The sequence below is a fragment of the Staurois parvus genome, unplaced genomic scaffold (assembly GCF_062004578.1).
Source record: "Staurois parvus isolate SC_StPar_1 unplaced genomic scaffold, SC_StPar_1.0 ptg000387l, whole genome shotgun sequence".
Lineage (NCBI taxonomy): Eukaryota > Metazoa > Chordata > Amphibia > Anura > Ranidae > Staurois > Staurois parvus.
The window spans coordinates 8,174,858-8,188,747 of NW_028318183.1; the positions used below are offsets into that span (position 1 = coordinate 8,174,858).

The window sequence follows — 13,890 nt, forward strand, 5'->3', positions numbered from 1 at the left end:
TCATTTGCTATAAGTTATATAAGAGGTGTGAGCATAGAATGAGGATCCATGTTCTTTTCGCTGGCTGTTATCTTGTCACAAACTGTGTCAGTGATGTTCTTCATGTTTTGATAAAGCTACATCCAAAAAAAAGAAGAAATATAAATTAAAAAAGGACTGGATAGCTAGTAAGTCTGCTATGCTCAACTCACTAGGTTGTGCCTACTTTTTTTTTATTACACTGTGTGGTAGCAGGAGTGGTAAGCTGGGTGGCGGGATAATGTAGCTCCATCCTGCATGTGTAGAAGTTACATCAGTAGTTGCCCAATGGCAGAAGAAAAAAAGATATGGGCACTGAATCAACACAGATCTTTCATAACTGGAGGAGGTAACTTTGCCATAATGTGCAAGTATACTGTGCATGGGGAAATGAGTAGGACTTAGCTTATTGTATGTAGCACCCTCTAGTACGCTACTAGAATAGTGTAGTGTATAGTAGGTAAAATCATTGTGTATCACTCATGGCAACTGTGTTAGTCTGTGAATGAGGTCGGGTTATTGCAGGTCAGCTGGATGACTTAACAGGTTGTGGCTCTATCGCCTCCTTCTGACTCTGGAGGACCATAGAACCTTCTAAGAATCAGTAAGCAGGAAGGGGTGGAGACCTAATCTGCATATTCTGCATGGGAGTCAGGCTAATCCTAGGTTTGGAGGCCCTGATAGAGTGGTGGACTGGCCCATAAATATGGGAGAGTCAGGCTGATGGATGAGCCTGGTGGAAAATGGAGTGCTGAGCAGGGGTCTCCTAGGTCTAGGGGGGGGGGGGGCTGGTCTCCTGGCTGAGCTCAGGCTAGCTCAGGAGGATACATTCAGCAGTGAGGGATCGAGACCTGGAGCAGCAAGGAGCAAAGAGGACAGAATGAGCACAGCAGCACTCTCTGGGATCTAAAAGGGGAAAGACTGCCATATGTAGCAAGCTTTCTAAGGATAGCGCTGGACTCAATCCTTTATCCTTGTCCAGAGAGATTTTCCGAGAAGCCAGGAGTTCTGGTAGTGTTTGCAGGCTGTGGCGTTCGGAGCAGCTCTACAGGGGGAGAGAGAATATCCCTGCATGTAATTATGAGAAGTTAAGCTGATTTTGAAGGGCTGCCAGTTCCTTGTCCATAAAGGGTTGTTGCTACTGATCCGCAAGCACCGATGGCTTTCAAGAAAAGAACAGTCCAGGATCTGCCTTTGTACATAGGAAGGAAGTGTCCCCCCTTTCATTGATTCAAGCCACCTGGACATCCCATAATCCCTATTAGCCTATCCAAGTTGATTTCTCCCAAATAAAACAACAAAACCAAGCCCATGGACTGGTCACTGTCTTTTGGATGCAAGTCTGTGTGAGAAATACCTGTTGCCTTGCTGTGCAGAGAAAGGCTTAGGGGTACTCACAACACTGCGGCCCTCACAAGGGTAGCACTACATGTATGGAAAGATTGTTTGCTTCCAGCAGCTTGTGATGCTCAATAATTACATAAATGCATTGCAGCATAGGCATACTAATTGAAGACAACAAAATAATATATCGCAAAGTTGCTTGGTATTCCAGGAATCAATAAAAGAGCTTATGGGGAGATTTACTAAAAATGAAGCACTCAAAATCTAGTGCCCCTGGAAGCTGGTTAGTTTCTATGCAGAGCTGCACCAGATTTTGAAAAGTAAATCCACCCCCCCATGTCTTTTAAAGGGACAGTTAACCTTTCTAGTTCCAATAATTAAAGTCTTAATATTAATTAAAAGTTTGGAGTTCATAGTGTGTTCTAGTCATGTGTATCTTTATACTACTATCTGCCTTTACAGTTTACAAGCCTATACTGTTTATCCTGTGGAAGTGCAGGTAGTCTGTACAATACTTTGTGATTCAGCAACTCAAAACGTAAGAAAAAGTAGGGACAAATTATGAAAAGAACAGATTAACTAGCAAGGGAACCCTTTACCTATTCTAAAATCAATAACCTTCATAAGTAGAAAAGAAAATAAAGCAAAGGTGGTGATGACCATCACCAACCACAGATAACGGCAGATACTACACTTCTGTGAAAATGTGACATACCACAGATTGGGTGTTAGAAATTTGATATCCCAAAAAAGAAACCAGTTCTATAAATGATGGTCGCTTCTTAGGATTGAAAGCCCAGCAGGACTGCATCAGGAAATATCTGCAAGGAAATGTTTAAAATGAATATCTCAAGAAAACAGATGTTGATAGCAAAAGGCCTCAGGGTGATAAGCATTATTCACTCACATTTCATCTGTAGCATAGTATGGCTGGTCCATTTTAAATCCACTTTGTAGGAGCTTGTAAAAGTTTGCATTGACTGGCATGCCTGGATATGGATTTACCCCTATTGAAGATGGAAATATGAAACTTAAGAGTGGAACACAAGGATGGTATAACCTAGAATTATCTCTGAATAATTGTCATACCAAGTGAGAATATCTCCCAAAGCAATATGCCATATGACCAAACATCACTCTTAATGGTATAAATTCCATCGAAAATGCTCTCAGGAGACATCCATTTAACTGGTAGGCGAGCCTGGTGGAACAAAAACATTGATATAACCTGAGTTACATTGGTCTGATGAATGGGTTAGGTTAAAGCCAAACTCCAGTCAAAACATTTCAGTTCATTTTGTATAGAGCAGGGATGAGTTAGAGCCTCTGTCAGGTTTCCTGTTGGGGAGATTTCATGCACACTTTCTGAAACCATATAAAACCACAAATAAACAAATGTAAAATTCATGCAAATTTATACACTTGTAGAATCCTCCTAGACAGGTGCTAGATTAGGTCAATTTCATTCTGTAGCTCTTCTGTAATCAGTGGAGCTGCTTGTGATTTCACCAGTCTGCTTTGAGGTTCACTGGTTGTGGGTTTGACTGCTTTCCCCTGCCTTCTGGATAATTCTAGAAAGTAGTGGGTTGAATGAAGCAAATCAATATATGAATATTTATGTTGTCTCAGCCAATCCCTGGGGGAGAGTGCCCAGATGGTGGGTAGGAGTGAGCATAAATAGTCTGAAGCCTGGAGCTGCCCTGTCTTGTCCAGGAGGAGAAGATCTCAGCCTGAATAGCTGCTGTCCTTCTGGACAGTCCAGCTGAAGATTCTGCTAGTCTCATTGAGGTACCAGCTGAGGTACCAGCTGTGCATAGCTGGGGGGCCTATTCAGCTGCTAATTCTTTGAGAGCTAGAAGAGGGGTTACACCAAGCATCCAGTCTGGAAGCTCTAGTCTGCCCGAGTCTGGAGGGAGACATCCAAACACCCAAGGACACTGAGTACAGACCTGAGAGAAGGATTCTAGTGACTTGACTGTTGCTGCTGTCAACCTCTGGTGCACTAATATTAAGGCTTGCCTGGCCTGGGACATTGCTGATGGTGTCCCAGTGCTGTCCACTTTATGTCCTATTGCTGAAGGGACTGTTTTAAGGAGTAACTGCAAAGGGAAGAGTGTCCTCACATTCATGTTCAGGCTCCATGCACGCTAGCAGCTGAAAAAAAACACTGGAAAAACACTGTATAAAAAACGCCCAATATTAGTGGGTTTTTTTAGGCGTTTTTTCCTTTTATGTGCTGGTGTTTACCAGTTTAGCTGCTTGGTAAGGAGCAGGTCTGCAAGCAGGCCGCCGCGTACTTAACAACCGATGATTTATCAGCTGTCAACAGGGTTCTTCGCTGACAGCTGAATTTAAAGAATTACCAGCAATTAAAATTTGAGAAAAAAAAACAGCATGGGGATCCTCCCTAACCCCATACCAGGCTGTTTGGTTATCATATGGATTTTAAGGGGAACACCATGCCAACATTTCTTTTTTTAAATGGCTTGGGGATACCCCCCCAAAAATCCAGACCCTTAGGCCTTTTGTTAATGAATACAAGGCATTCTCTGATTGCACGAGGTGGTGAGGCAGAGAGGTGACATCACCATCTCCAAATCGTCCAATCAAAGAATGTCTCGCATTCATTGAAAACGTAAAAGTGCCAGTAGTGTTGAGCAAGTGATCCCCATTGGTCACTATGCAAATACAAAAGTCCCTTGACACAGGACCCAGAAGACAGAAGCTCTTGCTGTAGTAGTGGCGACTACTACAATGATTGTCACCTTCCACAGTGATCCCTCTGGTATGAGAGATGCAAGCTGGATCAATGTAAGCAGACAATAAAGATCATACCTAGACTTCAGCTTTAAAGACATAAAATATTCACATTTTCAAAAAGGCCTTGGGGTAAGCAATGCATGGGCAGATTTCACATCGATAATGACAGGTTGTCAGAGACCCCACCTTGATCTTGTCTCTGCATCATGTGGACCCCTGGAATTTATATCTCTAACTGGTACCTAGCTGCATATGAGCAGTAAAAATTGTTCTCATATATGGAGAAGAGGAATCAATCACTACAAATATCAAATTGCCATCTTGAGCTAGTGAGAAAGATAACATCATGTTCCCCTAAGGCCTATAGATGGCGCCAATATCATGTTCAATCCCTCACCACCACTCATATCCACAGAGCCGGCGAGCGTTCCACGTACCTGGAGGTGGCCCCCTTCTGTTTTTTTTTTATTTGTTTATCTCTGGTGAATGAGAACCATTAGTGAATCCTAGGCAAAAGATTGGTATAAGTCTCTCCATGGTCTGGATTTAGTTGTTTGAACGCTTGCAGGCTGCTTTGGCGGCCGCATTGGTCTGGTGAGTGTGTAACACATTTGCACGTGGTGGAGCACCTTTGTGGCACTTAAAGAAGATTAATGCCACTGAACACTGTGATTTGGACATGGTGATTGGAAATATTTAGTTGCACATTTGGACTTTTTTCATTTGCACATACAGTATCAAGTTTATGCATATTTATATTGTGTGTATTTTAGTTCTCATTAATTCACCATTTATGTTTCACAGTTTAAAGGGCCAGAGCCGATCTTTGTTTTATTTTGTATATTTTGTAATGTTGTTTGCACTTTAAAGGTTCAGTTGCCTTGCTAATGGATATATGGTTTGGCACCCTCTTATATTGTTTTTATATCTGCAAAAGGTGACTATTTTGACAAGTCAAAAATTTAGAGTACATTTTGATAAAGAAAACAATTCCATGAAATACAGCACCTATATACACTCACTGGCCACTAACACAAATTGCTAATCAGCCAATCACATGGCAGCAACTCAATGCATTTAGATATCTAGACATAGTAAAGACGACATGCTGAAGTTCAAACTGAGCATCAGAATAGAGAAGAAAGGGGATTTGGGTGATTTTGAACTTGGCATGGTTGTTGGTGCTAGAAAGGCTGGTCTGAGTATTTCAAAAACTGCTGATCTACTGGGATTTTCAAGCACAGCCATCTTTAGGGTTTACAGAGAATGGTCCAAAAAAAGAAAATATCCGGTACACGGCAGTTGTGTGGATGAAAATGCCTTTTTGATGTCCAAGGTCAGAGGAGAATGTGCAGACTGGTTTGAGATGATAGAAAGGCAACACTAATTCATGTCAATATGGACCAAAATCTCTGAAGAGTGTTTCTAACACCTTGTTGAATCTATGTCAGGAAGAATTAAGGCAGTTCTGAAGGCAAAAGGAGGTCCGACCTGGTACTAGCAAGGTGTACCTAATAAAGTGGCCGGTAAGTGTATGTATTTCAGTGGCGTATTTAGCTGTTTACGTGAAGTTCAGTTTAATTTGTTGTGCATGAATTATGACTGAGGGAATTGCCAATTGTGAAAGGGGTTTTGATGGCAAACGTTGTGCCATGGTTTATTGAGGAAAATAAATATTTTATTCTTGTGGTCCTGACAATCCACTTTCACTGCCACAATGTAACAACACAAAAAGCGAGAAGAGACAACCATTAGACTTACATTGCCTTTAACCACATAATTTGAGTCATTTTCTACATCTCTGGCAAGTCCAAAGTCACATATCTTGGCTATCTTCCCACCAGTTATGAGTATATTTCTGGCTGCTAGGTCTCTGTGTATGCACTAATAAAAAAAAAACAGAATTATCAGTTGTCATTACATATAATGGGTAACATGAATATAGCAAAATCTAAACTATTTTTTTTTTAGTCATTTTTGGGGTTCAGATTTGTAAAGACTGAAAGAGAGCCTCTGCCTGGGTCTATGACCTCTTGTAAATCAATGTGTACTATTAACACCATATGTTTTATCAATATATATATATATAGATATATAAAAAACATATGTTATGTAAACAGGTGTTGGAAGTTCTGGATCCAAAAGCGAAGAGCACAGGGAGACAGCTCACTGATATGTGGGATATCCCTGAGGATCCTCTGGAAAGACCAAACAAAGTGTAAAAAGATGAGAATGCCATAGGTTAGTTCAAGTCCAGTAAGCATTTATTATTCTTGATAAAAAGTCAGTTGGAGATTACACTGTTGTCATTATAAGTTGCATTGCCTTACATTTATATATCTGGTCCCCTATTACAGCCTGCTTCCAAGCCCTATTGAAGGGGGAGCCTTGAGCCCCTGACAATCATTTGCTTTGTCTTCTAAACTTTTACTGGACTTGAACAAGCCTGTTGTGCTTATCTGTTTACACTTCCCCTGCCTTTACCCTTTGGATATAGGGCACCATTATTTTGGTTTTCATTAGATAGTTCCGAATGATTTACCTGTAAAACCAGAGGCTCAGAATCAGGTGTTCACTGAACGCCAAGTCAGTGGTCACTAATGACTACAAGGTTTTGCACAGTGGAGCTGCCTAATTGTACTCAAGCATTGCTAATAAGAAACCCTAATTGGGTAGGCTGTGCATATTACCAAAATAAATCTGCCATACTGACTGGCGTATATCTTTTGCCCAATTACGTGCAGTGCCTGAGGCAGCTACGATTAAAAATACAGCTGTGTTAATTTGTGCACATTGTTTATGAAAAGTAACCTACAGCATCTGAACAGAGGAAGTTTCCATGTAAATGGAGGCAGAACAAGTAGAAAACCTAATTATAAACATGAAAGGGTGACATCATTTCTCCAAGCCATCACAGCTCCTGTCACCCCTCCCGTTTCTCTAGAGTTTCTAATTATCCCACAGTAATCAGACATGTCCATTTTTAGCTGTGCTATAAAAACAGTGACTGGGGTGGTGACTGGGTCATACCAGTTCAAAGGTTTGAAAGTTCAAGAACAATCCCATCTATTTATAGCAACAAACTCACCATTTTTGATTCAAGGAACTCCATTCCCTTTGCCACTTGATAGGAGAAGGACAGCAGATCTTCCAGCGTGAGAATGTTTAGGTCCTCCTCATCATACTTCCTGGTGTTTTGGTACTTCATTTCTTTACAAGAAGACAAAACTTTTATTACTCTTTTTAAGCTGTCATTGTAAAGAGGAGGTTTTAAAAGCTCTCGAGTGTACACATCATGCAATGTTCTAATTTTATTTTACCCATCACTGTTTGTCACATAAGATGACTGCAAGAGTCAGGTCATTGCTCAGACACAATAACTTCTATTTCAGACCTTTACAGTAGACTCCTTTCCTAGAAACATTATTAGGATCTTCATATGTGGGTGCCACAAGATCTCACATGACAGATTACCATAGCTAGAAATATGTAACCTTCTCTTAACAGGAGACAAATTGGGTAAGACAAAATCACAGATGGGCCAAAGATCAGAGCCAAAAGAATGGGCCAAAAAAAAGCAGATGGGCAGGTGCATCGCAAGCTGCGTCACAGGAAAAACCTGGGGTGAAATCCAGAATGTAAGTCACGCCAATGCGATAGAACCAACTCAAATGAGAGGAGCAGCTCGGAGTAAACTAAGGTTAAGAAAGGTGGAATAAGTCATAAATTAAGGTAGGTCAGTAAAGAAGATCTCAACTAATATAGCATACATATACAGCACTCTGAGGGTATTGGCGCATGTTAGAATGCATGAATAGCATATATTCAAAAGGAAATAGCACAGGACTTATGAAAAGTAGTTGGTTGAAGATTCAATTAAGCATTTGCAAGACATGGTCACATTTCCTAGCAAAATCAATACCAAGTGTAGCACCCTCCTAGCCTAGGATGCTAAACAAATTTTGTTTTTGGCTTCTTTTGTAGTTAAGGGAGCTGTAGTTATTTGCTCTGGTCTCTTCAGGGTTTCACAGACTGATAGTTTGACTGCTTCCCCCTGCTTCTGGAAGAAGTTTCCTTAATATAGGACTAGGAGAGTCAAATGACCAGCCTGAATATTTATCATGCCCTATCCAAACCCTGGAGGGGAGTGTCAAGAAGGTGGCTCAGGAGCAGGGGCAGACTGACAATTTAGGCACTCGAGCACTGCCCGGTCAGTAGGGGGCCCCATGAGATGCCTCTGGCACCTTTCATAGGCTTTTTTGGGTGTGGCTTGAATGTGGGCGAGGACGCAGGGGCCCCAAGATTTCCTATTGCCCAGGGGCCCCATGAGTTGTCAGTCCACCCCTGCTCAGGAGTTAATATATAGTTTGTTGCCTTGGAGAGATTGTTATTTCCTTGTCAGGGAGGTTTCCAAAGCCTCTAGGGCTACTGCCCCTTTGATGCAGCTTGTGGACTGTGTAGCTGTTCTTTGCAGTCTCAGCTGTGGCAGAGCTAAGAACCTGAAGCAATCTGTTTGAGAAGCTGATAGTGGAACTTCACCCTATGAGATCTGGTTATTGGGAAGTGTCTGAAGGAAGCTGAAAGGTATGCAGCTGTCCTGGGTACTGACCCTGAATTGTGACACCCTAGTGATTGTGAGCGATTTTGGGATGTGTCAGAGGTAACTATGGACTAAGACTATGCCCTAACCCCTCTCCTGTTAAAAGTTCTTTAAGTAATACATTTCAAAAAGACATTCCCTAGGCTGAGTTATTGGAGCTGGAGTGCATGGACTGGTGCTTGTGGGGGCAGGCAGCCTCTGTACTATTTGGAAAGAACTAGATATTAGCGGTGGCCCCTACGGGGGTAGCGCTACACAGGAAAGAAGATTTGGATAGTTAAGATACAGTCATAACTTATGATCATAAATTATTCATCACATTTCTGTTTCCACCATGTAATCTCATAATCTGATGAATATATTTATGAACAAAGTATCTCGGTTCTGCCAACTGATGCTAAATGATCAATAATATTGCACTGGCCAAACGGCTCAGTTTGATCAAGTCTGATTGAAATTGAGTCTAAATAGATCAGAAGGGAAAGTTAAGGCTATTCAACTGTAGGGATTATCATTTTGATTGAATCGCACATTGAGCAGATAAGAAAAAATCAAAGCATGTGATGATTAGGCTAACCGTATATATGACATTTCAATCAGATGGGTATTTGTGATTAAACATCTGAAAGATTATTTTATTGTATTTTTTTTATTAACTGATGAATAAATGTATGTTATACTCTTATTGCCCCAAAATGGGGCCAAATCCAACCTAGGCATTAGTTTTTATAGTTTTAACCTCCAAAGAACAGTAATTCAGGGGCATCAAGGATCAGAATAAAATAAAGAAGTCTACACTGCACTGAAGAAAATAAAACATCACATAAAATCAGGTCTCTTGACCAAAGTCAGTAAGGTTACAGCACAGAATCTCCTTGTCAAGAGTAGAGTAGTTGTGTTCTTTTCCTTTTCTTAAATCTCCAGTATTCAAATGAATGGGCTGCCGTGCAAACAAGGGCCGCAGGATCTGCACTTGTGTGAACTTAGCCTTAATGTAGGTCTCTTATTTTCTTTAAGGATATATCCACATTTCTGTGACCAGTATAAATACACAAGAAATATCTGTATAGAAAAAACTTATTACCCATTTGTCTAATTTGTGCATAACAATTACTTTGGATGGCCCATTGGTCCTTTTTGTTGGGTTTTTTTAATTTTTTTTTATAGACCCACAGACAGTTAACCAACAGTTTATGAGATCAAGTTCTTTCCTAGGGCCTCATTCACACTTGGAATTTAGTCCCGGTGCCTTAGACTCTGGCAGTTAAGTACAGGTATAAGGTACAAGTGTACCGTTCAGCCTCACTACCGAAAGCCTGTTAAACTCTATGAAAGGCTGACAGTTGCTGCAGCTGGATGGGGTTGGGCAGTGCATTGAGTGGTACTTACATTTAATGCAGTATGCGCCCAGAGATGAATTTCTGCAAGGCAGACTGCTTGCTTTCTGAGAATTCATACCTGGGTGCATACTGCACTGCAAACATACAGTAAGTACCATTCAGCCACAGCAGTTTTAAGCCTCTCATAGATTTTGACAGGCATCCAGCAGTGGGGCTGGATGGGACATCAGTACCTTCCAACTGTATCTAAACTCCAAAGCCTGATGAGAAAACAAAATATGACTGTGCAGCGCTACACATCAAATATAAATAAATATGTGAATACTATAAATAAAATCATAAGAAAAGTCCCAATACATTTCTTCTGAACAAATATCCTCCCTCCTATGACCACCGGTGCTCCAAAACACAGAGAGAGAATTCCTCCACCAGATGTCTGCTCACCTCCAGCAGTGTGACCTCACATCATATAATGCTTGGTCTAACCGCACTTTTGGTCCCAATTTGGACTCTGAAGATCAAGTTGATGAATAATGGATCCCAATGGCTCACTCCAGAGAACCCCCTTCACCGGTAGTAATCCAGCCAGCTTGTGAAATGACCAATTTAGCCCTGTTTAACAGTATGCGTTAAAAACAGAGGGTTTTGTTTGCACACATTTGCAAATACATGCGTTTTAGTTAGGTCCACAGTATACAGAGGACTCTTGACGTGGGACTGTGGCTTATGCATGTATTTGCAAATGTGTGCAAACAAAACCCTCTGTTTTTAACGCATACTGTTAGACAGGGCCAAATTGGTTGTTTTGCAAGCTAGCTGGATTAATATCGGTGAAGGGGGTTCTGTGGAGTTAGCCATTGGGATCCATTATTCATCCAGTTGATCTTCAGAGTCCAAATTGGGACCAAAAGTGCGGTTAGACCAAGCATTATATGATGTGAGGTCACACTGCTGGAGGTGAGCAGACATCTGGTGGAGGAATTGTGTACTCTCTCTGTTTTTTGGAGCACCAGTGATCATATTTGTTCAGAAGAAATTTATTGGGACTTTTCCTATGATATTTTTTATAGTATTCACATATTTATTTATATTTAATGTGTAGCGCTGCACAGTCATATTTTTATTTTCTCATCTTGATTTTGCCCTCATATGAGGCAAGGTTTCTTGTGTTGTAGCAGCTACTTATATAGTTTTGGGGGGTGACATTATATTTCATTTTGACCCATAGTAGCGTATAAGTTTTTTCACTACATTCAACTCCAAAGCCTCATGCAGCGGGGCTAAACACCAAGTTTGTATGGGGCATTAAGCTTGTTTTATATTTGTCACTGAAAAACACTAGAGAAACTCAGCCACTTCACAGCTGGGGCTATCTGGTGCCTTTGTGCCCTAATTGGTTCCAGTTAGAAAATTTTAATTAGTTATTCTTGCAGGCCTTTACTTATTCCTTTTATCATAATCCCTTCAAACATAAAACTCTTATTATACCTTCAGCTTGGAGGAGCTCAGTATGTCCGGAAGACATGTCCCAGTTGTACTGGTTTTTGTCACATGTGCTGTGTGAAGGAGTTAGTCCACTGTAGGAGCAGTTGCTTATTGACGTCACAAGTCTTTCTCTACAAGAGCACATACAAGAGAAAGGGATAAAAGATACTATTTGTATTATTATTTATTTTGGGAAAATGCAATAATGTCAGGTTCACACTCATTAACACTGAATATATATATTATTATTTTCAGTCAAAAGTATAAAGCATAAACATAAACAGGGTACAGCAAAATGGATATGGGCTTGATCCATAAGAGTCCTATATTTAGCAAGACAACATATAAGACTAATATATGGCAATACACTAAAGTAAATGATGGGCTATATGCATGAACAGGGTCTTCCACAAATTGTATATATAAAAAAGGGGAATACAAAGGGTAGAACATCTCTGGAGAACATCTCCAATGGATAAATGTAATAACAATGAAGGAATCAATATTCCATTGGAAGGGGATATATGGAAAAAGCAGTAGACTAAAAAGAGAAAGAAAGGGGAAAGCAAAAGAGAGGAGAAAGAGAAAAAGATAAGGGAGAAGAGAAGGAAGAAAATGGTCCAGACTGGGGCCGACACAATACAATATCAAGGTAAAATTTGAGTAAAAAGGAACAGAAATAAAATTTGAGAGAATTTAAATCCTTCAGTGGGAGGTAACAAGACTGCTCGCTAAGGCAGGTCATAGATGATGCATATTTTTTTCAATCAACCAGTGGGACCAGTTTATCCCTGCAGAACCAGCTGAATTTTGATCGGTCTGTGGCTGGCTTAAGACTATAACACATGGAATGAGTGTTTCACAGCATCCAAAGAAGAATATGAGATCCATATGGACCATTGAAGGAGAAACGTATCTTGATCAAGGTTTGCATCCATTAATAAGCATTGTTTATTTACATTCTTTGTTAATGATGCTGTTAAGGACCCTACTTCTCATTCACATGTGCAATAAAACTACAAAAACCTTAAAGTGTCTCTCAAGGAAAAACTTTTTTTAAATTCTGGATATAGTAAGGGTTGGTTATAAGCTCTGTGTACCTTTGGGGAGATTTCCTTTCACTTCCTAGTAGCAGAGTCAAAACAGGAAGTGAGAGGAAATCCCTCCAAAGTGAGGGAATTCTGGGCTGTCACCAGGGTCACCAGAACTAGTGTCTCCATTCAAAGATTTCCCTTCTATTTCCGTTCTAATGTCAATCCCAATTTTTTTTTTTTTTTCACTTTGAATGATTTTGGTAAACAGGACAATTAAAGGGATCACAGACAGCAATACATCCTGACAAGAGTTCTAATCTCCCTCTAGTCTATCCAAAATTTTAAAACATTTTTCTTTAACTAAAGTAACCCATCATTTTCAACATGCTAAGAAGAATCGCTCCCTGAGATGAATGTCATAAAATAAATATGCAGCGCTAGGAAAATGATAAACCAGTATGGCTCATAAAACTCTAATATATGTGAAACTTTCTTTTGAAAACGTGCTGGTCGCACGAAACATGTCAGGGGAATCCATCAGATTGACGCCTTAAGCCACCATTGAGCCTGTGAGGAAGGCCTGGTGGCCATGTGATACTTCATGTTAGTTTCATTATTGTTTATCTGGATCTTCTCTGTATTAATAAAACATACTACACTATTAGCACTATTTTGCCCCCTGGCTCATTTTTTGCAAGCCTCACAAGGTGGAGCCTTCTGGAGAGTGCAATTAGGAATCTGAACTGCGTTGGACTTACCGGTGAGCCTGAGGTGACCCCCGAGTGTGTGTCATATCATTCCTGAGTGTCTACCATAGTGCCGGATGTCATCAACACCGCTGACCAGACCTAGATGTCGCTACGGATATGCTATACATATAATGCCCTGAGTATATGTACTTCTGGTAAGTGCATTATTGTACCAGATTTTTACACCAGCAAGTTGAAGTCACGGAACACCGAGCACTATTTGTTCTATCCAGTTTTATTGACTTATCACCATTGTCACTTTTGGAACAACATCTGTATTAGCAGCAGTTGCTATAACGTGGACATTATCACGCCGCTTTGGCACCTTCTATAGTGATCACATTTGTTCACATATATTAGAGTTTTATGCATATTTATTTTATGACTTATTGCTGAGGTGTTGAGGATTGCCTTTTTATGCTAGCTGCTCCCTATTACACTTTCAGGTTGCGTTCACTTATCTATTTGACAACCTGAGATGAATGTGCCTGGGACCTTATTGCCAAGCAAATTGACTTAGGACATTCATAATGCAGTTACTGGTGATCTAAAGATCAATA

The 13,890-nt window shown here is 40.5% G+C and overlaps 1 protein-coding gene across 1 annotated transcript in view; it reads right to left on the reverse strand.

The window, feature by feature from the left end:
* FLT3 (fms related receptor tyrosine kinase 3) overlaps positions 1–13,890 on the reverse strand; it is a 121,086-nt gene continuing 107,196 nt past the window's right edge. Inside the window, 8 exon segments of the mRNA XM_089685776.1 lie at positions 1–84; positions 87–116; positions 2,078–2,183; positions 2,270–2,369; positions 2,452–2,563; positions 5,884–6,006; positions 7,211–7,332; positions 11,551–11,678. Of these exon segments, the coding sequence (XP_089541902.1) occupies positions 1–84; positions 87–116; positions 2,078–2,183; positions 2,270–2,369; positions 2,452–2,563; positions 5,884–6,006; positions 7,211–7,332; positions 11,551–11,678 (805 nt within the window).